This window comes from Thunnus thynnus, chromosome 21 (assembly GCF_963924715.1).
Source record: "Thunnus thynnus chromosome 21, fThuThy2.1, whole genome shotgun sequence".
NCBI lineage: Eukaryota > Metazoa > Chordata > Actinopteri > Scombriformes > Scombridae > Thunnus > Thunnus thynnus.
The window spans coordinates 7256355-7282335 of record NC_089537.1 but is presented as its reverse complement, the minus strand read 5'-3'; the positions used below and the strand labels follow the sequence as shown (position 1 = coordinate 7282335).

Below are 25981 nucleotides of genomic sequence, written 5' to 3'. Positions count from 1 at the left end.
TGCAGACTATGAGGGTTTTTCTTCAGTGTAGACTCTTGATACGTCTGCCCGCGGTTGTAAATTCGAGACGTACCGTAGCCCTCAGCGTTTTGGCTCAGCTTGTAGTGAAAAGCGGCGTGAACAGAATGCTGATTCACCTCATACTGTCACAGTAACCCCTCTCTCTCCCTCCCCCTCCTCCCCGCCCATCTACGCACACGCATAATCCCTCCGACATATGTGCACAGCGCTGCAGTACACGTACAGTGATGCTGCTTGTGTAGTTTAGTCTGTATAAGGCAAAATTACATAAAAACAAGCTGAGTCTCCAGAGGCTTGGCTCAGCAAAACCAAGAAACACCTTGTCCTTGGAGCGTAACCTTGGCAACACAGAAAAAAGCCGGCATATAAAGACGTCTTTCTTTTATCATTTTTCAAGTAGGTTACTCTTCTAAGCCACAAGAGAAAAAAAAAAAGAGGGGGGGGGGAGAGTGAGAGAAGACAGCAGAGGATGTGAATAAGAAGTAGCTGGATGCTGCTGAGTCTCCTTGGCGAGGATGATGAAAAACTGTCTCGGAAAAAGATGCAGCTCGCTTTGGTGCAATGCAGACAGGGCTGGGAGGAGCTTACACCAGTACGTGCATGCAAATGTGCGTTCAAGAGAGCACGGGCGACCGTGTTTGTCGGGGAGATGTTGTTTTGTTTTCATCTTTAAGTGTTTACACATTGGTTCTTTTGCCCCCAACTCCCACTCCCCCCCCCCCCACCTTCAGGCTCTCTCAAGTGGATGTTGTAAATATCACCGGCACGCTGTAAGAGAAAAGGGTTGCTATGGTGATTTTTTTTTTTCTTGTTGTTTGAATGATAGAATCGCCGCTCTCGGTGCATCTAAACTCGATCAACCTACTAAGAGCAGTTACGTCATGCAAGACAGTCAGAGGGTGGAGGGAGGGAGGCGGGGGGGGGGGGGGGGGGGTCATGAATAATCCCTCTGCAGAGCTCTGACAGAGAATCCATAGATCACTGGTGTGTGTCGGTCACCCTCTCTGTACTCCGACCCTCTCCGCTCCCGCTATCAGACCTGTCCCTCGCAGTCTCATTTAGCCCAGATAGACGGCTCAGTGACTTTAAGAGAATAGTTTGCTCGCAATATCCCCGATCCTGACAACCCCAAACATAAAAAAAACTCCACCATGCCCTTCTCCTCTCCCTCCAGCTCTTCAATAAAACGGTGAGCACGGCATATTTTCCTGTTTTCCTCACACAGCCCCGAGGCGTCCCAGTAAAAAAGGCGTTAATTGGCTGCCCGTTCAGTGCCAGAGCACGTGATTGGCCAGGCTCTACAGGCTTCACAGCGGCACAGACGGTGATAATGATGCCCTCTGTCCTCTGTCAGTCAGCGTGCACACGCAGCTTTGTTCCCATGCTGATGAGATGACACCGCGTTTGCATTCAGAGCACCTCCGCACCTCTGACAGCGTGACTGAGATGGGCTGAGCTCTGATTTTCTAATGGGGCAGCATGGTGGCTCACAGCAAGAAGGTCCTGCGTGAAAGTTTGCATGTTCTCCCAGAGTTTGCGTAGGTTTCCGCCGGGTGCTCCGGTTTCCTCCGCACTGGCTAAAGAACTGGTGTTAATCCTCGGGCGCCGCATTTCGGCTGCCCGCTGCTCTTAGCGTGTGTGTATAGTATGGGTCAAACGCAGAGGATCAATCGGGCCATCCCCATTTTCCCCCATGGGGATCAATAAAGTGCTTCTTCTTCTAATCAACAGTGATGAATTGCAAGCGAAAGCAATCTGACAGTGTCAGAGGAGAGGTCACCGGAGGAAGACGGTGCCAAATTTGCTATTTTTTTTGCAAAAACCGTATACCTCTCCGCCAGCCCGAGGAAATCTATTCTGTTGCCATCGTGCGTCTTTATAACACAAATGACATCCATCTGTTTTCTCCCTCGCTGTTTTCCTTTGGCTTTTAGTTTTTTAAAGGGGCCTGTGCGTGCATGCCAGAGAGAATGGCTCACTGAGTGTTTATTGTGGTGATGGAGAATGCAGTGGACACTCCCTCTGTGTTATATGGGGCCCAAGGATGATTAGAAAACAGTCTGATAGACCCAGACAAACGGAAGATGGGTGCAAAGAGGAGAGGAGGAGAAGGTGAAAGAGACAATAAATTGAGATCCTAAAGTTTTGACGATAAAGATTTAAAGTGTAGCGAGAAGGAGTAAGAAGAGGGGACAGGAGATGGAGCGAAAGAGGAAGAGATGAAGAGTATGTGTTTTTTATTGTTTCCAGCTGGGCCCGGGTGTGGTCATCATGGCCTGGAGACCTGCTGTGTTCAGTTCTGCTCCGAGTCCTCCTTCGCAGTCTCTGACCCATCTGCCAAATGGCTTCTCTGTGTGTTTTGTTTTCGCAAATGGTCCCGCACGTGTTCGACTTAATGGTGATATAATTGTTTTGGTGTGTGTGATTATTTCAGTATTTCACATTGATATTATTTACATTTGGAGGATCTCTGGGCAGATTGTGAGTACGCAGCGGCGGTGTTAGGGCTGCAGGATATGCATCAGCTGCTGCAGGAATCAAAACAGCACCATTTCCATTACAGGATGATCTATAAAACTATTAAGATACCCAACAAGTGGAATCCTGTAAATCAAACTCGACAGTTGCTCAGTTTTTTAGTGTTTGCTGTGACTACTAGCAGTTTCTGACATGTTTTATTTTCTGTTGATGAACAGCTGAGGTAGGGTGGCACCGGTTTAACTTCATCAGTACTTTATATCCAAGCTGTTATAAATCCATATCATCCTCCTCTCTGTTGTCTCTCTCTATGACAACTATCGCTATGACAGATTTTTTTGCAAATGAGAAAATAAGCCTCTGATTTTTTTTTTGTGGAAATTAATGAATATTTTCATTTTGTATGCAGACATTCCCTGTTATTGTGTTGCACCACATTTTGAATGCAATTCAACACAAATAGGATGGAAAAAGCAACAAAGACGTCTCGAGCACCGCAGCCAAACAACCAAACAGTTACGGGAAGAAAACAGGCAGCCAGATGGACTGTGAAAAGGCTACATTAGTGAAAACGCCAGTTAACATGGCTCGAATTGGCTTATATTAGCTAAACTAAATTATGCAGCATGGATTCAATTACAAAACATAATGCTACACTTAAAACAGTTGCTTTTGCGATCACTTTGATGGATAGAGTGTGACAAAGAGAGTTGGGGTGGTCAGTTTTTTTTTTTTGTGTTTTTTTTTTTTTTTTTTCAACTCTTGGCGGGATTTAGTTTTGGCATATATGAAAGATAATGAAAGTGCCGCTGACAGACATGTAGCCACAGCGCTTATAAAAACGCCGCTTTAAAACCAAAGTATTCTGCTTTTAACCGCACAATCCTCCCCCTGGCAGCGTTTCGGTGCAGTCCTGGGTCATGTGGTTTTTCCTCTTCTCTCATCGCTTCATTATTCAATTAAGCGGTAAACACATGTTAGGCTTAAACGTTAACTGCACCGAGGATCCCCTATTGGGACGAGAGCAGTAAAGATCAACCGTGGGCTCTTGTATCATGCTCCATCAGCAGAGATGAGGCTCTCAGACTGGTTTCCATTTGGACCACCGCTGAAAGAGGATGATGCCGCTCAACGGGTGCACCTAGTAAATACCTTCTGGTTTGGAGTGGGGCGACTGCAAGAGCTGCTAGGTCTGGGGGTTGGAAGAAACAGGGATGGGTTAGTAGAAAAGGAAAGATAGAGCCAGAAAAAAGAAATATCAGCCTGAGTGGAGGAGACATTTGGTTTCTACTGGTTGTGATTATTGTAAACGCTGATAGCTGTAATCCTGAACTCTACATCAGTGTGTGCTGTTGTGCGCAGGCTAACAGGGTCAAGGAAGGTCTAGAGCTTTGGTTCAGGTGCGGAGATGCTCCCGTCCAGCCATCCCATCAGTCCCAGCGGGGGCATCCATCAACCGCGCTCAGGGCTTTTTCTTCTTAGATTTGATTGATCACTGATTACTGCCACTAACGGACATGTGGCTGCACACACACACACACACACGTGATACAAAGACACACACACACACACACACACGGATGCACGGACACAGACACACAGCATCAGCTCGCTTGAGTATCACATACACATTGTGGAAATTCACACACCTCTTAGACACACTTATTCTGGGCCTTTCCACAGTCTCAACATTCCACTGGCCGTATCTCACCGAAGGCCCCAACTGCTTTTAATCAGTTGGGTCACGAGGCGCTCCAGATGGGCCTCAGCGTTGGGTGGGACTGCCGCGGACGTGGTGGAGGAGGAGGAGGAGGAGGAGGAGGAGGAGGACGAGGAGGAGGAGGGGGCTTGAGCTCGAAATAGTCAACATATTTGTGCCCCCTCTCTCTCTCTCTCTCTCTCTCCTCCATCCTCTCAGCCTCCCCTCGCGTCCTGTATTGCGTCACCCTCCTCAGAGACCCGTGCTGGACGGCTCGCGCTACACTGGCCCTGCCGTATTCGGCGCATGCATTTCTAAGGCTCTCACTTTTCCAGTGTTTTACTAGCTAACATTTTCCATCGTCAGACTGCATGCTCCAAGTGTTTTGAAAAGAGCACTGTGTGCTTTTGGAGAGCGTCATCGCAGGATGTGCTTTTACAGTCTGAAGAAAGATGTAGGTGTACATGCAATTTAGTAAGAAACCTGAGGTAATTTGTTTTCCTCAGATGTCTGTAACGTTGAGTTCACCGAGTACAGAGCGTCTTGATTTTTGGACATGTGGGCCATAAGGCAAAATATGTGCAGAATGTGTATGGAGTCTCTCAGCACGGTGTGTATCAGCCCTCGTGGAAGTGCCAGCATCAGTCTAATCTGCATCCCACACGTCTTATCTAGTTATTACTAGGAAAGAGGAGGAAATTGTGGGAGAAGGAGGAGATATTGCAAAGATGTCTCTTAATGTGAAAATGCATCCAGACCAAGAGACTGTAATGGCAAGGAATCTGTTGGCACGTGTAGTATTCACTTACTTTCTTGCAGAGTAGCCAAAACAACAACATTGCAGAGTAATTTCATCCCCTCAGTTGTTTTCATACCACAATAGCTGGTCTTTGTCAGCTTGTCATTATACAGTCTCATGCTTTGATTCGCTCCGTGTTCAGTCTTGCTTTGACAGTGTTTACGACTGTTACCTGGATACCGTAGTACTAATCTCCCCTTTCCTCTCTCCCCTCATCACCTCTCCCCCTCGCTGCTGTGGTCTCACATTACAGGGGCTGACGTTGCCTCATTCTCAGAGCAGGCCTATCGGGTTAATACTCGCAGGGCGCACGCCCTGGGTGAAGGTCACAACACATCCGCGCTACAGGAAACGTCTGGGATAGTCTCACATATTCTGAGCGGAATCGGACTGGACATAGTCCTGAGTTGTTCCTCAGAGCTCATCCCCACCGCTGTGGTGTCTTATTCTGTATTCCCCCTTGTCGAGTGTGTGGTTTAGATTCCCAAAATATGGCATGACGTGCAGCTCATCAGCTGCCCCCTCATGCCTGGTTGGCAGGCAGAGTAAGACAGAAGAAGAAGAAGAGAAAGGAGTGGAAACACTGACAAGGGAGAGACTTGCCAGTTAGGCTATATGGGGGAAAAGCTAGGGCTGCCCTCTAAATGTCAATGGTTCGATGCATCAGTTGAGAAGCCTCATGAGTCGACTCACAGTTTGGCAGTCGAATCACTGCGTAATATAAATTTTCAAAAGGCAGAGTAATCCAGAGTGACAGCAAGACAGGCTGTAAACTTTTAGAGTTTGTCTTAAAATTACCTAAATACATTACTGTGATAGAAACGGAGGACAGCGCGACGCGGAGCCGAGTGACCACATTTCCGGACTCTGACGCTCTCGGCTTCAGTGCTGAATGTTAGCGAAGTCGGCTGAACTACTTCTGAAGCAGATGCTTGTACAACCTCCTCTACCGTCCAGCGTGACAGACTCTTCTGCTGACAGCGCTGTCAGCAGCCAGGCAGGAGAGATTTTATAACTAAATACCAAGAGGAACACTTTTTATTTCTCTGATTAAGTGGAAATCTGATGTTTCACATCACAGATGATGAACAAACATGAGGCTCATGTAGGCTATTAGGAGTTTAGTGTGGGGCGGCTGCTTTGCAGATTGTACTGTAATTGGGCAAAGGCATGAATAACATTTCTCGTAAACTTTGGGAGGTAGTTGCAAAGTCCCCCCCCCCCCCTTCTGAGTTGATGCATTGAGCTGAAGTGCCAACTCTGAGTCGACTGAACACCCTGAGTCGGGGACAGCCCTGTGAAAAGCAAAGTTATGAACACCTGTTTTGGCCTTTTGGTTGCAAAGATATCACTTGAGTATTTGCAATCAATTCACTGTGGTGAAGGCCGCAGGCAGCAGAGCAGGGATATAGAGTGACACTTGCCACTATTCCTGACGCCATGAGGGAACAGTCCTGTCAATGGGATTGACTGAGTAAGGTTTGCTCAGTTTAGAAACTGATCTCGGCTGTGCTAAAAGGATTAGAGTGGTTGTACCTATAGGGTAGACGCTGGGCATCCCTTGATGGCTGCCAAGGTAGCTTAAAGTTGTGACTGTACGTCAGCCAAGCTGCCCCGCACTCACCTGCAATCTCATCCACACACTTGGGTTTTGTCCTTGCAAATTTAGACTGGCACGGTGCTCAACTAATGAGCTCTGGATTTACCTCACTCCCTGTGACTTTGTCTCTTGTGTCTCCTTACACTTTCACCTTGCTAGCCATTTAATCACTTGACTTGTTGCCCTGTCAACAATCCCCAGCCCTCTCACTGGTGCCACTTGGCAGGCTTACGTCCACTTCAGAGACGATCCACATACCATTGATAGGATTTGAAACTGTTAAATTATTCTAACCGCTCTCTTTACTGCCTCCAACTCTATAACCATTTCCTTGGCTAGAGAATCAGACAGGTTAAAGGCAAGAAGCTCTTTACTGTGATGTAATACTACCTATTCTGGGAAGGATGCATTTATAGCTAGAAAGAAGTCCTGTCTGTTTGATGCTTAGGATAGAGCCAGTGAGTTCTGAAAGTTGTAGAAAGCCAGACATGATATAAAAAGCACATTTGTGGTTTGAGCCTGTTTGTAGATTTATGACATGCAGTATTTTCTTTTTTCGCCAAGTTGCCCAAGTAGTAGCAGAAACACTGCAGGTTTCTGAAATAAAAGGGGTGTTTGCTGAGCCTGCAGACATCCACCCACCTGGTCTGAGTCAGTGCAACATAACATAAAGAGCCGACGGCTTCATCTGTCCAAGTCTCCATTAAGGCTAAGTGTCTTGTCTAGTGCTACTCACACGTAACCCCTGACCTTTAGCCCTAACCTTGAAACCTAATTCCTTTTAAACTTGCCAGTGAAAGCTCAATGTGTGTTCATGTGTGTGTGTGTATTTGTGTGTGTGTGTGTGTGTGTGTGCACATATGTCAGTGTTTACCGCCACTGTTTTCTGGTTAGCATCATTCTATCTGGACGCGATGTAAGAGTACTCTCTGTCCCCAGTAGAAATCATCCACTCTCCCACCAACAGATTAGATTTAATGCTTAATCAGTTGCTCTAGCTCAGCCCCGCCATTGACTTCATCACTACTCTAGCTCAGCACCATCACTAACTTCTTCTCCTACATGACACACATACACACACACACACACACTCCTGCCCCTCCTCCCTCCCACACCAGCGAGTGGCAGTCAGGGGAGTTCGCTGGTGAAGCCATCTGGCCCTCAATCTGGGCTTGCAGTACCACCAACAGCCCTTTTTTTTTCTCTCTCTCTCCATCTTACAGTAACATATAAACACACACGTGTCACATCTCGGCATAAACAACAGCTGCTGAGTCAACTTTTGTTCAACTGGTACATGTTGTGTTTTTAATGGTTGCTACAAGGATGTAATTGCATCGGTGCATGAAATGGGCGTTATTCAGCGATCTTTTAAGGATGCACCAGCTGAATTACTGACTGGTTGGTGCTTGCTCTGATTGCACAATAAAAACAACAGGAGTCTGATTATGTATGATGAGCTGATGTAGTTGTTTTTCCTTCTTTTCTGGTTAATGAGTAAAAATTTGGGGTGTTTGTTGAGCCTCTCTTAGAAATTAGTTTTCATGTCAGCAGAAAATGTTTGTGTATCAGTCTCACTGTTGATTATGACAACGTAGCAAAAATACGGGAAGTCCCAAACTAGACAGAAAAGTGCATTGAAGAGGACCTGAAATCCTTCACAGTGCATGATTTCCCTTTCTTTCAACACCTTCTGGAAGGAGCTTGTCCATAACACCCAAAGAGAAACGAGTGTCCATCTCTACATGTCCGGCCCCCTCCCTCCTCCAACATGAAGTACCTACGTGATTTTTTTTTTTTGAAATAGCCTCATAAATTGTTAATATCTGGGCCTTTTTGCACTTTTTTCCCCCCTTGAGGTCAGAGTCTCTAAACCACACCGACCGTGTGTTCACACCAGCATGACAACAACATGCAAAGTGACAAGTACTCATTCATTTCAAATGAGTTCTGGGAGACAAGATTTGCTTTAGACGTCAGAGCGACGTTCAGTAGACGGACGTCAGCGACTCGACGACGGGAGGAAATGCAAATGATCAGCTGTGCAGCGTAGCGACGGCCAGTTTTCTTCTGCTCCTATCATTCTGTTCCTTTTTGTGATCATTTTTCAAGTTGCTGGGAGTTCTTGTCTTTAGGAACATGCAGTAATTACAATCAGGTTGGTAACAGTCTGGGCTGGTTGATTTGGTAGAGTTTATTGACGCTGAGCCTATGACATGATTGATGGCCATATTATTGACGTATTATTGCCCTCCAGTAGTGTTGAGGTGCATCTTTACAGGATGTCCTCAGGGGGAAGCCCATAATAAAAGTTTTGAAAGCATTTACGGTCACACTTTAGGCATTGAGTTGTTGCATTAATCTGAAATGACAGTGACTTAGAAAGTTGGAGCTAACTGTCATGTTTAAGGACACTCAAGCTGGACATATAATAACTGATGGACAAGTAGAAGAATGTAACTTGAGGCGTGGTCTCTATTATCTGTAGTTGGTTCACTAGTTTTTCTTGGCAGCTCAGTTGTAGACAGTCATTGCTGTCTGCACTAAATCGATTATTTGTCTAGATCCAACTATCTACATCTGCTTACCTTCAAAAAAACAAGCGAGGAAAGATGTGGCCCATGATGCAACAGTGGTGCTTTGGCTCTTTAACAGCCAAGTAAAGGGTGTGTGTGTGTAACAGGGAAATTAACATTGTATTCTTTAGTTACACGTTTATTCTTAAGTGGTTTCTCTAAACGGTTACTCATCAGTTAACTCGTTTAGCACAGTTGAAGAAAATACCAACAGACAGGCAGACAAACACAAACTAACACAGAGAGCTGATTCGTCAGCCCTCGCGGCTTCGGGGTCTCAGCCCCCCTGGACAAACATGGGAGGAAAACATTCCAGTGAATAATGGCTGAGCTGCTCCGCGCTGCAGGGAGAGAGGTGGAGAGCTAAATAGCCTTTTCTTCAGCTCATCTGGTCCAGGTCCTTATTACATAACTGGCTTTTGTTGGACAGACACACGGAGAACAGGCCTAAGAAAAGCAAAGACATGTTGTAGCTGTAAAGAGCCTCTGATGTCAGCTGTTAAAAGGAGATGCTGCTCGGGTAAACAGTCTGCGCCGAAAGAATGCTTTGATCCAGATTGATATTTATGCGACGGACTCTATTGAATGAAACGAGATTCACTCAGGATGTAAGATTTCTGTCAATAAATCACATGTGGCTGGCTTCTCGTTAGCATGCAGACAGACATCAAACAGGGGGAGTCTCGCACAAATATCTCTGGACCATAACATCAACCGTAGATCTCTTCTCCCACTAAGTGATGTTAGCGCTCAGCTGAAAGACGACATTCTTGTCTGCTCAGCTAATACAGGACATTACTGTTCGGTCACACCTGCCCCGCCCTGTATAAATCCCATGTCTGTCTGTATGTCTGCAGCAGGTCACATGAACTCTCTTGAACCCCACCCTAAACAGCAGTCCCGTCTTGACGTCAGCAGCAGCCAGGAACCGTCCCATCGTCTTTTCCCACTGAGTCCGTCGTCTCTTGGGGCTCACAGTTTATCTTTATTCCATTATTTCACCCTCAAACGCCCTTATCTCACTCACTTCTCTTGGCACCCCCTCTTCTTCTGAGGACACTAACCCTCAGCTTCTCATTTCTGCTCCATTCTTGTCTCTATTCCCAGCTGCTTACCTCATGATCTTATCCCCTATTTTTGTTCCCACCGGCAGCTCCAGTGCTATTGACCATACGCAGTAACAAGAAAGTATGTTTCCACTACATAGTACCTGCTTGGCTTGACTCTACTCAACTCAGTACTCACAGGTACTTTTCTGGATTTCGTTTTCCACTGCAGATAGCACCACCTTAATGGGGGCGGGGGTTTGCAGGCATGACCGTCGTTGATTGGTCAAACACACACAGCATGGCTGCTACAACTTGTGTACTGCTTCATTCATAAAACAAGGAAGTACTCTAGTATCGATTTAGGACAACGGGAGGACATTTCTCTTTGTTCGATAACGTTTAAAGTAAAGGCTTTGTTGGCTTGATGACTCATTTTAAAAAAGACGAGAAAAAAGGGAGAGATAGCGCCAGTGAGCTGACAGAGAGAGAGAGACAGAGACAGAGCGAGGAGAGGGAGCAGCGGTAAAGAGAACAAAGCAGTAAATGAGAGAAATGTCTGACCAATCAGCGCCCAAATTTGGCACCGATTGATCTAAGGTGAGTAGTCCTGATATAATTTGGTCAGTACCCTTAAAAGTCCCGAGTTTGGTACCCAACCCGAGTGATAACCGTATGCAGCCGAGCCTCAGACCCTCCTGCTCTCACAGCGACTCTTACCCTCTGATTACAGTCGAGCTGATCCACAGAATTACGCGGTCCATAAATCAGACCCGCATCTTCTCCCGGATGCTGCCAAATGAGCTCAGAAGCAACGCCTTCACCGGCAGCAACACAAAAGCATCTGACATGTCAATAAATTTCTACCCATGGATCTGAAATCAAACTGTGATCCTTTCTCGGGGAATCTCGTTTCCTCGGTCCTGACATTTTAGTTTTGTTTTTTTTTTACTTGCCACATCACAGCTGACACGTCGGCTTATCTGCAGAAAGAGGATCTCAACCATACAACAACCACACACCACTGTGGTCCTTTTGATGAAATGTAACATGATGTCACCGACTGAGTTTCTGGGCGCATGTCAACGTCTTAATTGATGAAGCCACTGCGGCTAAACTCAGATGGTCTGATGAAGTGCAGCAGAGTGCCTGAAAAAGAAGAGGAGGAGGAGGACGAGGGAGGAGGAGGGAGGGAGGGGGGGGAGAAGACACACCCACTGGCAGGAAAGTGAAGGATGAAGGGAAGCAGAGAAAGAAGGGGGTGGTGGGTGGCGGGCGGGGGGGGGGGGGGGGGGGGGGGGGGGGGGGGCAGCTCTACAGTACTGTATGTGCTCCAGCTCGGACCATGTGTACACAGGGAAAGCACCACGGTGTTTTCCAAGGACCATCATTCCTCTCTCAGACACTCCGGGCATCCACAATGACTCAATTATCTTAAACTCTAACCTCTCACTCTCTCTGTCTGTTTGTCTCGTTCTGTCCTCTCTCTCTCTCTCTCTCTCTCTCTCTCTCTCTTTCTCTCCATTCTTCCTCCCACTCCCTCTTGCTGGATCATAATAGCTGTGTAATTTACAGCTCTTGGTCAGGACGGGGCTGTGTATGTTATGTGTGTGTGTGTGTGTGTGTGTGTTGTTTAAAGGGCGTGTCCCGCAGCTCTCATCAGTGTTGGCTCCAGTGCAGAGCGCCTCTCCTCCATAACCAATACCAGATCTGTCCCATACCAAATCTGTTACAGTCCACCGAATGCCTTTACAATAACGCAACGGCGCTAATGTTGCAGATTTATAATGTAGAGCTGCAACGATTAATACTCCATCAAAATAAAATTAATTTACAACTATTTTGACAGTCGAATGATGGTTTCAGCCTTTTTTTTTTCAAGCAAAAATGCCAAACGTGTATGGTTCCAGTTTCTCTAATGTGATGATTTGTGGTTTTTTCTTTGTTAAATATGACAGTAAATTGAATATCTTTGGGTTTGGTTTTGGACTGTTAAACAGACAAAACAGGCAAATTGAAGCCATCTCTGTGGGCTCTGTGAAATTTTGAATGCCATTTTTTTTCACTATTTTTTTTAGCATTTCATTGACTAAATGATTAATCAAGAATTAATTTAATTTTAACCTCTTCCATCCCCCCCACACTCCCTACCATAGACCCATTTCTGTCTTTTTTTAGGGGTGGGCGGGGCAGGGGATGGTATACATCATCTGAAAGCTGGGAACTTGAAGATTAGTTTGAGATGCCGCACTATGTGTCAAGTTTTTCTAGTCATAAATCTGTAAAAAACACTGTGTTTTAGTCAGGCACCAGTTTAATATTGAAAGTTTAGAGTGTATAAGGGCTTAGAACATTATGATGGAAGTACATGATGGTCATTCCCGCACTCAGTTATGTCTCATAAGTTGTTGCAGCAATTTTTGGGTTGATATGATTTGTTACACAGATTTGGTGCAAAATTTAACCATTTTTGACCACTTGAGAGTTGATAAAAATGGTTAAAATCCCTCCAAAATACCACATTAAGACACCAAAACCTTCAGAAACACCACAGAGAAATTCATGCTGTCATTTGATTGGCTCAGAAACCCCTTTTATTGTCAATATACCTAGGGAAAGCCACACATCCTCTGAACGCCTTCTGTCTCTAGTTTGTGGTTGTAAAGTTTCATGAGGCTGTGATTATCCTCAAGATCACAATAGCTCATTTTATACGGTGATGTCAAGTTTTAAAAAATGGTCTCACTACAATGGAATATGGGGATTAACCATCACACATGATGCCACACCCAATTTATGCAATTCCAAGACTGTTTAGGGACCGCAGTATGCAGAAATATTCAAATACACCATTTTTAGAATAACACATTTATACAGCATGCATAAATTTCTGTCGGTTGACTTATTGACCTATGGTTTCAGTACAAGAGAAAACCATGAAAAGACTCACATCAGATATCCAAAAGCTTTAAAAGTGGCGAGGCCAGTCTTGCATGCAGACCCATCCTTACTCTGTGGAGGTTTGTGTCAACCCTCTATTATTTGGGATGACTCTGAATAGCAATAATTGCTATCAAGAGAAATAGCAGCTGCTGCTTTGGCTGCGTTGTTCAGCGGCTCGCACACATGCTTACAGCCTCCGCACATGAGAGAGGTAAACACGGGATTGCCAGACATGGCGAAAGGGTTCATATCATGATGAATATTTCATATTCCCGTATGCTGTAAAGAGTATTTTTAGAGTTAAGGAGCATCTCTCCAGTCACTTATGAATTTTAAATGGACGTTATGAATATTTTACAAGTCGACCAGAATAGTTGAGCCGAAGCTGAAGAGTTGACATGTTTGGTATTTCCTGAGTGGATGCGGTCTTAGAAGCTCGCGCACTTCTCCTTCCTAGTTTTAGCCTGTTTGTGGGGTTGATGAGGATTATTTTCTTAATTGATTAATCGATACATTCTTTTTAAAGTAATTCATTGTTTGCTCTGTTAGAAATAGTTTAAAAATGTCCTTTGCGAGTTCAAGTTGCTTGTTTTATCAGCCCAACACAGTTGTTCAGTTTATAATGATGTAACAGAGATATTGGGGGGTTCCTAGTGGATGAGACATGTGGTTTAAGACACATACTATATGTAATTGTGACGTTCCAGATTTGATTTTGGCCGGGGAGCTTTGTCGCATGTCATCACCTCATCTCTTTCCCTGTGTTACCTTTCTATAGTATCATAATATCAAATAAACACAACAGTGCCTTAAAGGGGACATATATATATAATGCTTTTTGTGATTTTCTGTCAGTTTTATACGGTTATGATGTTGGATGTCAATGTTAAACATGGTCAAAGTTCCAAAACTTGAGATCACGTATGTAAAATGCTCCCTGCAAGTCAGAAGCCAGGGCTTTAACCTGCATGTTATCTCTACTTCCTCATCGTGATGACGTTGGATAGTTTGCCTACAAACAGCTGTCCATTGGTAGCCTTTGTTGCTAAGGTTGGTCTATGGATTGTTCACATTGTCCATTTGCATACTTTGGATTGGGTTCAGGCTCAAACATGTTGGGATGCATTTGAGAAGTTTCTATTTTGAGTAAAGAACAAGAAAAATAAATGAAATCCTTCTACTGTTGTTGGAAAGCTGACCAATCAGAACAGAGTGGGCTCATCAAGGGGGGGGTGGGGGGGTCTTGAAGAGACAGGAGCTAACGCCGTCACCCGTCATTAAACCAACGTGGTTTACTTTTCATCATACCACTCTGTTTGCATTCATTAATCATTTAAACCTGGACTATTTCATCCTTATTTTACTAAATCAACATCTTAACGACTGAGATCTCATCATGCTGAACACCACAGCATGCATCCAGTATGTCCACACGTGTTGTCACCCATTACACCGTAATTATGCATCCATCAGGCATGCATGGTCGTATAAGCGGACCCTCCACCCCCCGTCCACCCTCCGAGCCTACAGCAGTCCAACCTCAAACCTCAGCTGAGGGAATTCCAAGATCATCTTACACCGCTGCTATATGGGCTCTTTATGGAGCACACGTCGGCCAACAGTAGTGTCACAGTCTCTTAAAGAAGTCTTTCAGAGGCCTGGAAAGCCTGAGTTTACATTCAGGGCGGTACACGTTAGTCTATATTCTTATTCTCGCTGCTCAGTAGCCCGGCTTGTTGAATCAGGTGTTTGTCCGCATGTCTCAGTATCTGATTGATGATGTCTTCGCCGAGTTTCCAGACATGGGTGGTTTGTGGCGCTAGGTTGGTTCTGGATGAATAGAGGTGTCTTTTATGTAGGGTGAATCCTGCTTTAGTTGAGTTTTTTTCTCTCTCTGGAGGTTTAACCAAACCACTTTTAACACACATATATACCCTGTGTCAGACATGTTAAACACGAGCCGTCCATACCACACCGCTCTCACAGGTTAACCCCTGGTCATTCACACAACACCTGCTACTGCTACTGTAACTCAAACCGCCGCTAAACATATGATCATACTACGCCTGATATAAATACATTTGCTAAACAGAATGGTCAAGTTTTTTTAAAAGTGGTTGCCTAAGTATTATTTAAGAGATAAATCATAGCAAATGGACCTTATGAAGAGTTGAAGTAACACGCTAAATCAGGCTCAAGTGTTTCTGAGGTTGATGCTTCCAGTAAATAATAATCAATTGTTTGATTTTTGTTTGTCATAATTTTGTAGAGCTTGTTTTGTCCGACCAACAGTCTAAAATCCAAACAATCATGTTACAATTATATAAAAAAAGAGGAAAAGAAGCAAATTGCTGCATTTTTAAAGTAGGAACAGTAAATAGTTTGCAGTTCTGATTGATAAATGACTTTAAAAATGTATCAACATTAACACCAATCCTTTAATAATGTCAATTAATTGATCAAAAATACATGTTTACCCTTTTATACCTAAACCAAGCAGTGTTAGACCTGCATTGTATCGGAGCAGGGTTGCAAAGCAAGGTCACATAATACATGTTGACCTTTTGAGATTCATCTCACGTCACTCTGTCAGTCTGAAAGCTGTATAACCGCGTCTTCATTAACGCTTTCTGATGATTCGAAGCAGAGAAAAGCTGCCATGCTCTTTCCTCCTATCACCTCTCCTTAACCATGTGCTTTCTCCCTGAGGGGAAACTGTCTGGGCGAGGAGGAGAGATGCAATAATTAAGCATCAGCAGAGAGGGTTTTTTTTCTTTCTTCACTAGATGTTTGAGTTGAGAGTGGGGGGTACGGCTGTCATCAGAAACATATTTGCTCCTTTTTCTGCTGTCTGAGAGCAGCTGCTGAGGAGTGAATGAGCCGGCTACTGAATGCTTGATTGGCACAGGCATTTGTCTAGAAGTGTCTAGGGACCTTTGGAGACAATTGTCCAGATCAAGCAGGGCTCCTTTACTGGGGGATCTCGCTAATACACCAAGCTCATGCAAACCCCCCCCCCCCCCCACCCCACCACACACACACACACACACACCTCCCTCCTCCTTTGTATTCCCCGTTAGTTTCTGGGTGAGAGTCTAACCCACAGCCTCTCCTCACTCTGGCCACAGCTCCTTCTTGAAGGAAATCCCCTCTATTTTTTTTTTTTTTTTTTCTCTCCTGGAAGTTTGGCGGTGTATTTCTTCTCTGCACTACACAGATGGTCTCCATAGCAAACTGTGAATTTTGATTGTTGTTTTTGCCAGTGGAATAGAAGCGACGCGCTGGCTCATAAATACTGTATGTCGTGGGCATGAGTCACAGGGAGTTAAGCTGGTAGCTTTCGGAGTTGCTGATTGAGTTTTTTAAAATGAAAACAAAGCTGGCGCCAACATTGTCCTCCAAAAGCATGACGAAAGACTGTCATTGTATCGTTAGTGGATTTTAATCTTGAAGCCTTTTAATGGGAGCTTGACATTTGTTGCACCTGATAGATAGATAGATAGATAGATAGATAGATAGATAGATAGATAGAGAGGGAAACTGGGAATTAAAGTTCCTACATTTTGACTGTATGTTTAATGAATTTATTAGTCAGTTATTATAAGTTTTTCAGCTGTTAAATGCATGTTTGAATGGCTGCAATGATAAGTTGAAGGACAGAAAATGAACTGGCAACTTGTTTAATAATCATATAATCATTTTCAGTCGTTTTTCAGCAGAAATACCAAACAGTTTCTGGTGAAGTGAATCTCTTATTTGAGAACATTAGTCAGACCAAAACAAGTAAATTGAAGACCTGGCCTGACCTGGAAGACGTGGCTTCTAAGAAATTACCAATACAATTTTTTCAGTTTAGTTTTGTCGTGCAGCCTGTTTCAGATTTTCTATTTCTTCATTGTTTTAAGCAGACTGTTTATAATAATCCCAGATGCAAACAGCTTTTCTCATTCACTTTTATTTTTCCTCCTTTACTGTCTTATTTTTCTTCCCTCCAGGAAAGAAACTCTTGGCTTCGCGCACCAAAACACGCTCCCTTCATCCCCTTCTAACGTACTGGCAGATGAGAGTGCGGTAAAATTATATTATAGGCCTCCTCAGATACAGAACCTGCCTCCATCAATGCCTCCTGGACTCAGATTGAGGCGTTTCAGTGTCTGAAACAAGCTTCAGTATCTGCCTCAATCAGCGCCGGGCAGCCTGCTTACCTACCCCAACGTAGTCGACTGTGGGGTTCATACCCCTCGGTACCCCCCGAGGGCCGTATGAAGAAGGGCTTTATGGGTGTGCAGCGGTGTGGGCGCGTAGTGGGAGCAGTCTGTTCCCTCGGCCCTCATTAGCCAGTCCTTTGTTACAGTAAGCCATACCTCGCGGAGCCCAGATGCAGCATGTCCAGATTAGATCTTACACCCGCCAGGAGTCCTGAAAAGCCACCCATGAATCGAGCCTAATCCTCCTGCAAGACTTTTTTTTTTCTTTTCTTCTTTCTCGCTCTCCGCACCACACACACACACACACACACACACCCATTCACAGCCGCAGATACATAAAGTTAGTCACACACGAGCACCGATCGGAGACTTCAAAATTACTTATTGTAGTTTTTAGAGCCCTGTCGGTGCCTTGTGTCTTTAATCCCCATCCAGAGATCCTGTCAGCTGCTTACAGACCGCGGGCCTTTTTTCCCCCCATTGTTACACAAATCAGAGCTGCAGATAATCATCTAATAAATCCTAGACTCCAAGATTTTGAGTGGATTAAAATGAAACGGCATCATGAAACAACCTGGTTTTCATTGTGTTGTGTTTCACCAGAAATGTAAACATCTGAAACAAGTTTCACAACTCAGGGCGACACGACTTTGGCTGTTAGCTTTTGGGATTTTAAGGATTTTTTTTTTTTTCTGTGGCGAGTGTTGGCATACCGCTTGAAATGTAAATGTAAAACACTGAACTTTTTCCTCTAACCAGTTTTGCTACCCTCGCCTTTCCAAACCCGCAAACTGGACTTGTGTCTGCCGCTAATGTGATTTCAGCTTAAACACTCACGAGCGGTCTAAAAAGCACCGCTCCATTCCCTTTAAAAAAACTCGCCGATCTCTCCATCCTTGTCTTTATTTCACCACAGCCGCAGTTTGGATGTTGTCTTTGGCCCTGCATGAGATGTTGTGTGAAGCCACAAGGCCATTTGCAGAATTATCAGCAGGGGGGGGGGGGACGGGATTCCAAGACCAAATTGCACTGTGTAGGGTCCAGCCACCAGCGGTAACAACAAGTGTAGCAACAAAGACCTCCTAAATGTTACAACACATAGTCAAGTAAACCATCTCTCTGTCTACTGGTCAGTTATTCATAGCACCACCCTCCACACCCAGCGGTAGAATGTCTCAGGCGTCTGTGGCCACACTCCAGTGTATTTATCAACTGGATCACACTGGTTTTATGTTATTGCTGGGTTTTTTTGGGGGGGATAGACAGCGATGTTTACAATTTACACCTGTATGTTATCTCATAAAGTTCTTCAAAGCATTTTCCTCGCTGGTGTTAAAGATCTGTGTTTGAACATCATCCCATTAACCTGTTTCTGCTTGTCTCTGTTTCATATGAGAGTAAATTGAATACATTTGGATTTCGAAACAAGTGATTTGAGAACATCACCTTGGGCTCTGGGAAATTGTGACGGGTGTAACATGCTCTTTTGATTTTCTGTCATTTATGTATTGTTATAATGTCGGATGTCTATGTTAAACATGTTCAAAGATCCAAAACTTGAGGTGAACTTATGTAAAATGATCCCTGAAAGTCAAAAGCCAGGATTCAGTCTGCTCTGGATGCTCTGTTTGCAAACTTACCTCTACTTTTCCATCAAACTGATGTCAGATTGTTAACGCACGCCCGCAATCAGCCGTCCCTCCTGTAGCCTTTGTCTCTAATATTGTTGGCGTTGACTATATTTTGTCCGTATTTAAGATCGGATTTCTGCTCGAACATGTACGGATGTATTTGAGAAGTTTATATTTTGAGTAAAGAACCAGAAAAAGACAGAGGCTCAACTGAGGGGCTGCATAAAGGGCCAGTATGAGTTAAATAAGGAGTTTTTTAACTATAAATCAGTCCCAGTAGAGCCCCAGAATAAAAATATAGACCTGGAAATGTGCATGTCCCCTTTAAGGATTAACTTATAATTGTTAAACAAAAGTATAATCAGTAATAGAAGATCAATTTTAGCTGCAGTCTTGTATATTATAAGCCTTCTGATGTCTGTCTCTGTAAACAGGTGAATTCCTTCATGAACACACCAGAACGTGACCCCTCCGCTCGCCTCGCTCTCGCTCTGCAACTTCAATACCTGACATGACCTGACTTATCCTTTAAAGCTTTATCAATCCTTCCCAAACATTAAAACACGACCCAGTTTTGCCGCTAGTAAAACAAACAGAGCGCACAGCTAAATCCAGAACACACACACACACACACACACACACACACACACAAATCCTTCCTTTCACTTTTTTTTCTTCTCTGTATTTGCACATCGAGCCATATCAGGAACTCCAACGTGTGGCAAATCTGACAGGATAACGGTGTTCTCTCAGATCAGAGGAAGTCAGAGGAAGTCGAATCACCTCCTTCACACTATATACACTGATACACACACACACACACACACACACACACACACACACACACACACACAAACCATGAAATCACATGAGCGACCACAGAGAACACCCCAGTCCAGTGGCTAACATTGTTGTGGTCAGGTTTGTTGCCACGACGACGGCATAATATTTCTGGGCGGCATGTCTAGTTTTTGTGTCTGCATGGCACCAAATCCACTTCCTAGCCAACAGGAATTCCATTCAAGTTTCCTGCCTCAGGATCTTTTTTTTTTTTTTTTTTTTTTCCTTATCATGTGTTTTAGATTTACAGGAATTTCGAGACATATATGATGTGTTTTGAAACACTATAACAGTCTGAAATGCATGAGTGGAGGTAAGATGTATTGTTTAGCTGGTAACTGTACCTGTAATGCTTTTATAAAGACGGAAGCAACACACAGATTCACTTTCTATAACGCAGTCGACCCACGTACGCTTCTCAAATATAACCATTCTTGTAACATTTAATCCTTGTTTTGGCTTCTGCTTGTCAAGTGTCTCAACTGGGCTTCTATTTCTGCCATCTTTTCCATACGGAATACCACATGCTATATTGAGCTGAGTGAATGTGGTAACAAGATGCTCATAACCAAATGCTGAGAGGGAACATTCCACGACTGGGTTCCTGATGTTGTTTTCATGGTCGCTGCTGTCTCGGATGGCAAATAATCCTCAGAATCAAAATAGACCGGTATTTACGTTTTCGCCATTTAGCAGACGACCTGATCCGGAGCGACTTTTACAAACCACACCGGCTGTTGACGGACATGCATTAGCTGATGCCGGCGGCGAACCAGTACACTTATGATTACGGGACAATCTGTCCAACTTCCTGGAGGTATAGTGAGCTGTTTAAATTCAGAATGAACTAAAGACGGATCCATTGTGACTTATTCAACATTTAGTGACGGGGCCATGTAACAGCACAAATCCCTGCTGTTGCTGTTGGAGCAGCACAAACGCTCCAGAGAGCTCTGAGATGAAAATATGATTAAATATTAAATTGATATTTTGGCCCTGCTGTCTACCAGAGAGAGAGAGAGAAAAAAAAAGGTATCAGGGCTGAACCCATCTGGCTCCCAATCATCTCACCGGTCCTGGAATAAAGGCAGTTGCCAAGCCTCTTTGGAGTTTGTTTACCTTTTTAAAGATTGAGGAGGTATTCCCTTGTGGCCTGGCCGGCCCTCTTATGTAACACACCGCAGTGAGTGTGAAGGGAGAATAGGTTGGTTGCAGGTGGTTTCACTGTTTGGATTCGCATGTTTGCTTAGGCTCTAATTCAGAGCACATTGTCCTGAGGGTTGAAGGTAAGGTATCACGCTGACACATACTAGAGTTTGTCTTAAGGTTTGCACCAGTAGACTTCAACTCTCTTTTACATGATTCCTGTTGGTGTCTTAACACAGTCAGAATATGTCAGAGCTTGTTTATCACAGAAGAAAAGAAAGTAAATCGTTTTCAGACTTCTGAAAGTAGATTATTATGATGTTTTTTCTAATTTTTGTGTTATTTGGCTGTGCTTTAAGGCCCTGCACAGCCACACCTGCAAAGGCATTTTCAATTTCATTTTCACTCTGACTGATAAGAGCTCAAATGAAGTTGAAGTCGGGTGGAGCCATGTTTGGGCATAAGTATTAACTATGAACTAATAACAATAATAATATGGTTAATTGTCCTGCCCTGACAGGTGCAACAAAACCATAAGATTGAGGGAGCTGCCAGTCAAACTTAAAACAAGGTCTAATCAGGCAACGTTAGTGACAACACCTGTATGAGTAAGAGTAGGTGTGAGCAGTATCAAGGGCGTTTTCAAACCTATAGTTTATTTGCTCTGGTTAAAAATCAGTGGATAAGTTTCTGTTCATACAGAGAAAAATCCAAGGGAACCAAAATGCATCACTACAAGTCAGAGAACGTTCTCTCTGCTCATTGGTTAGTCCATCGGGAAGTCCCAAGGAAGGTCTTCTGGCCAAATACAGTGTTCTTCGCTAGTTGGACCAGGATTCATTCACCGGCTAGCTGCTAGCAACTGTTGATTTCACTCATCTGCCTCCCAGTATACAAAGCACAACTGTCTACAAGAGCTGTTTAGTTCAAACTCGCAGAAAACGCCTTGTAGTCGGGTTGGCTCGAGGTCGGATCACATTCCTACCAACAAACCAAGACCACATCCTCAAATGGTCTCAGTACAGTCGTTTTAGTCCACCCCAAGAAAAATGTTCCATAGAAATCATTTTATAATACCAACATATTTTGTGAAATCATTAACATTGTGACTGCTTCATCACATTTATGTAGAAATCTTATAAAACCAATAATTCCTGGAAGCAGTTGAATCATTGATGGCCTGAAACATATTAAAGGTAGAGATAATATCAGTATAAATGGTTATGTTTACTTTTAGTGTTACTCACCAAGACTCATTGTGTGTGTCCCTGAAGTGCATTTCAATTCTCATAAAACATTTACAGAGAGATCTTTTTTTTTGATATCTAAAATCTTTCATTTAAGTACATGTTTGCTTGCTAGCAGTCTTCTGTTTTCCATGCTTTTGTTGTCACATGACATGGACTGTACCGCCGCCAAATCAGCAAAATTATATAAATAACCCTCTTGTAAAAACAATACTCTGTAACGCCACGTCACTGTTTTCATTATATAATTTTTGCACTTTACTATGTTTTATCTTCTGACAAAGGAAGTCATCCATGAAATAGTAGTTTTATCATCTTTTTTTTTTTTTTTTCCAACATCTGTCTTTTGATTTGTCATATCTGTTATATTGGACAACAGTTAGGATACATTTATGTAACTGCTGGTATTCTCGCCGACTACCACGTCTGCCATCCGAGCATTAGTTCTTTTGAAGGTGCCAGATGAGCTGCAGGCATGCGGAGGTGGGTGGGTCGGTGGTACATTTTTGTGCCTTATAGATTTTACAGAACCCATATGCTTCCTTATCTGCATGAGCCCCACTTGACTTCTTCTACCAGCAGTGAAAACAATCCAGGTTATTCCCGTCTCCTGGCAGATAACACGCCTGTGCTTTCTATGTTAAAAACTTTTCAAATATTCCTTATATTTAACTTTGACTTGTGTGTGCGTCTTGTCTTCTCCTTTTCATTTGTTCTCATTTTTTATTGATTAGCCCCGACACGTGAGTCTGTCAGTGAGAGCGTGTGTGTTGGGGAGCTTTTAACGGCTGGCAGCGGAAGAGGGGAGCAAGAGAGAGAAGGAGAGAGAGAGAGAGAGAGAGAGAGGGCGATGGAGGAGACAGGAAAGGGAGAAAGAGAATTCACTTAAGGCTGCCTGGTGTGTGTGCGCATACTTCAGAGAGAGTTTTGTGTGGTGAGTGGGTGGGTGCGTCAGTCAGTCGGCCTGGGCTCTCTGCAGCGCACTCAGCCGCTGTGCTCTCCTCTCGGCTGAGTGGAAACATCATGTGTCTGTGGGACGCCCAGAGGAACAGCCCTGTTTCTCCGAGCCGAGACTAGAACAGACAGTAAAAGGCGGACTGAGGGAGAAAGAGGGAGCAAGATGGACTCGACCAGAAAGTTATAGTAGACTACTTGGAGTTGGTGAAGAAAAGAGAGACCGAAAGACACAGAAAGTGGACGGGTTTTGAGGATAGTTTTCATCTGTTCTGCCATCTGGTCCTACCACCTCAGACTTGGCTATGCCATGCTAGCCCAGAGGAACGGGCTACCTCCAGGCTGTAAGCCGGTTCCTCTGAAGGACCACCCTGACTTGCGGGATGTGGACGTGAGCGCTGAAGGGTGCTGCACCCTGTCTCCTTCCCCGTCATCTGGAGGTTGCCCCTGGGCTCGACTGGCCGGGGTGGATGGCTGTTTGTCAGAGCCGTACTGTCTTTGGTTCCAGCTTTTGGCCAGAGCCTACTGGGGAGAAGTGGAACTTGGACTCACCAGTCCCAACCGCAGCGTGTCCTGGGCTCGGCTACGAGAAGCCTCCAGAAAGAACTGTGTCCGATCTAGGGTAAGAACAGTTATGTATGAGAAAAATGGAGAGCATCCATGTGATTTTTGACATTTTTTGGGGAGGTGCTAGGCAACTTCCTGGACAAGCGTGGCAGTTTAGAGGCTTTTAGTAATACTCTGACTCGCTATCAGTGTCTGGCAGAGGCATATAGGTTTACATAGGAAGCATCTGAGAGGGGAGAAGAGGTTAAGGGCGGCTACACTTTGTTGTGCTGTCTGAGGAATTTTGTGTGCGTCATCCTGCTCTCCAGCGACAGGGTAGTCCTGTTTCACTGACCGATATCTTTTGTAATGTGAGTGTGTCTTTGTGCGTTGGAGTTTTAGGTTTCGTTTATTGTTGGCCCCTACGGTAGTCTCAGAATGACACTTTGCAGTATGCTGTCAGACGACGATATCGTTGTTTTTTCCAGCTGTACGTACGCGACAGTCCATATGGTGTGGCCTCAAATAAAAAAAAGAAATATCACCACAATCCTTCACTGTCTGTGTAGTGCGGAGACTGAAGCAGATGAAGTCAGTCATTGTTCAGTGCCGGACCAAACTAGGGAGTTAAAGGCATATTTTCCTATGTTTAAGGGAATAAGGGTGACTAATGTTAAAGCCTGTGGTCAGACAGGGAGAAAGGATTTGGAAAGAAAAAGCGAGAGAGGAGGGAGTGAAAGATCTATGAGGTCAGTCACCCAGGAGTGACTCGTTACTCACAAATGAACACAAAAAAAAAAAAATAAATAAAAATAACACCGTGGAGAAAAGCTGAGTCAACAAGTAATGTCATTCAAATTCACTCTGATCTCATATGCATAAAGAAGCAGGAACAGGCATGCAAACGCACCATCCTGCAGGCTATGGCACCATATGGCAGCACACAGATCAAACCCTCTGTGCACATAATGGTGACTGTTTTGATGAGCAGATTGCATGCATAAGTGAGTAGTATTTATCAAGTAATTGTGTGAGCTAGTGTGGATCAAATTTACAGTATTGTATCTTTTTTGAATATGACTGTGAGGCATTGTGGGAACCGATAGCAGCAGTGTACTATACTGCTGCTTCTCTTACTGGATAATTCAACATGCTATATATATATAGAAAGAGAGAGAGAGATGGAAAATGAGTGTGCGTCTCAGTCATAGGACATTGGTGCCAAATGGCTTAGCTATTGCATAATACATTAGATTTTAAGCATGAAATCAAAACAAACAGCTGAGTTGGACTGTGTCAGCTCCCCTCCTCTCTGCTCTCTGTTACATCGTGAACTGTTGCTCACTTCCAGGCCCATACCACTGGGTATTGGTGGTGATTTCACCAGTCATACCATTAAGCCCACACCCATCCCTCTCTCTCTCTCTCTCTCTCTGGAGGCCTCTACATCTGCTGCTCCCAGACAGGCAAGAAGAGGAGAAGTGTGGATAGAGAAGCCTGGAGGATAAAGACAGAGAGGGGTGGTGGAGTCTTTGTTTTGGATCCATACCTAAGATGTATTTTTTTAGGAGAAGAGCCTGCGGAGAGATCTGAGTCGAGGCTGAGACTCTTTTTTTGCAGGCTCTCGTAGCCTGGATTCATCTATGGTAGTGTTAGTATTAACCGCTAACGCACGCCCTGTGGTGCAGTGGTTCAGCTCCATCATGACTTTGATGATGGATGTGACAGAAGTCTCACTGCTCAGACGGTTCACAGCGGCAGGAGAGAGCAGAGTTGCTATCTCAACAGAGAATATTTCCTGCTGTCTGTTTTACTTTGACTTAAGCTCTTTGCTCCTCTACGGAACATAGGCCATTGATAAATGTCTTCCACCTCATTGGGTTGTTGGCGGTTCTTTCGAGATCTCCCAGACATTTCCGCCTGGACATCTCTTCTCCCTCTGTTCCTTGGGAGACCATTTCAGGGCCTGTCAGGTGATATTTGTGGCAGGTTTTCCAATCCAACTCCACTTTTTCCTTCAAATTTGGAAATCAGTGAGATCCTGGCTTGTTCTTTTCCACAGGTCCATATTGAATGAGATGTGTTTCGAGCTCCAGATCTTCCTGAGCATATTAAACACCACCTTAGCCTTATTGATCCTGTTTTTTATGTTGGCATCTGTCCCTCCGGTGGTGTTCGCAACACTGCCAAGGTATGTGAATGTTTCTACCTCCTCTAGGGCAGTGCTGTGCATGAGGATAAGGTTGC

At 44.3% G+C, this 25981-nt stretch overlaps 1 protein-coding gene across 2 annotated transcripts in view; it reads left to right on the top strand.

Moving 5' to 3' along the window:
- The window catches only part of LOC137173773 (rho GTPase-activating protein 21-like), an 86693-nt gene that overhangs the window by 14740 nt on the left and 45972 nt on the right, over window positions 1-25981 (top strand). Inside the window, exon 1 of one of the 2 annotated variants that reach the window (XM_067578847.1) lies at window positions 22326-23810. The exons of the other annotated variant lie outside the window; for it this stretch is intronic. Within the exon in view, the coding sequence (XP_067434948.1) occupies window positions 23499-23810 (312 nt within the window). The 5' untranslated portion in view covers window positions 22326-23498. Of the gene's footprint in view, window positions 1-22325; window positions 23811-25981 lie in introns of those variants that run through there. 2 annotated transcript variants of the gene reach the window in all.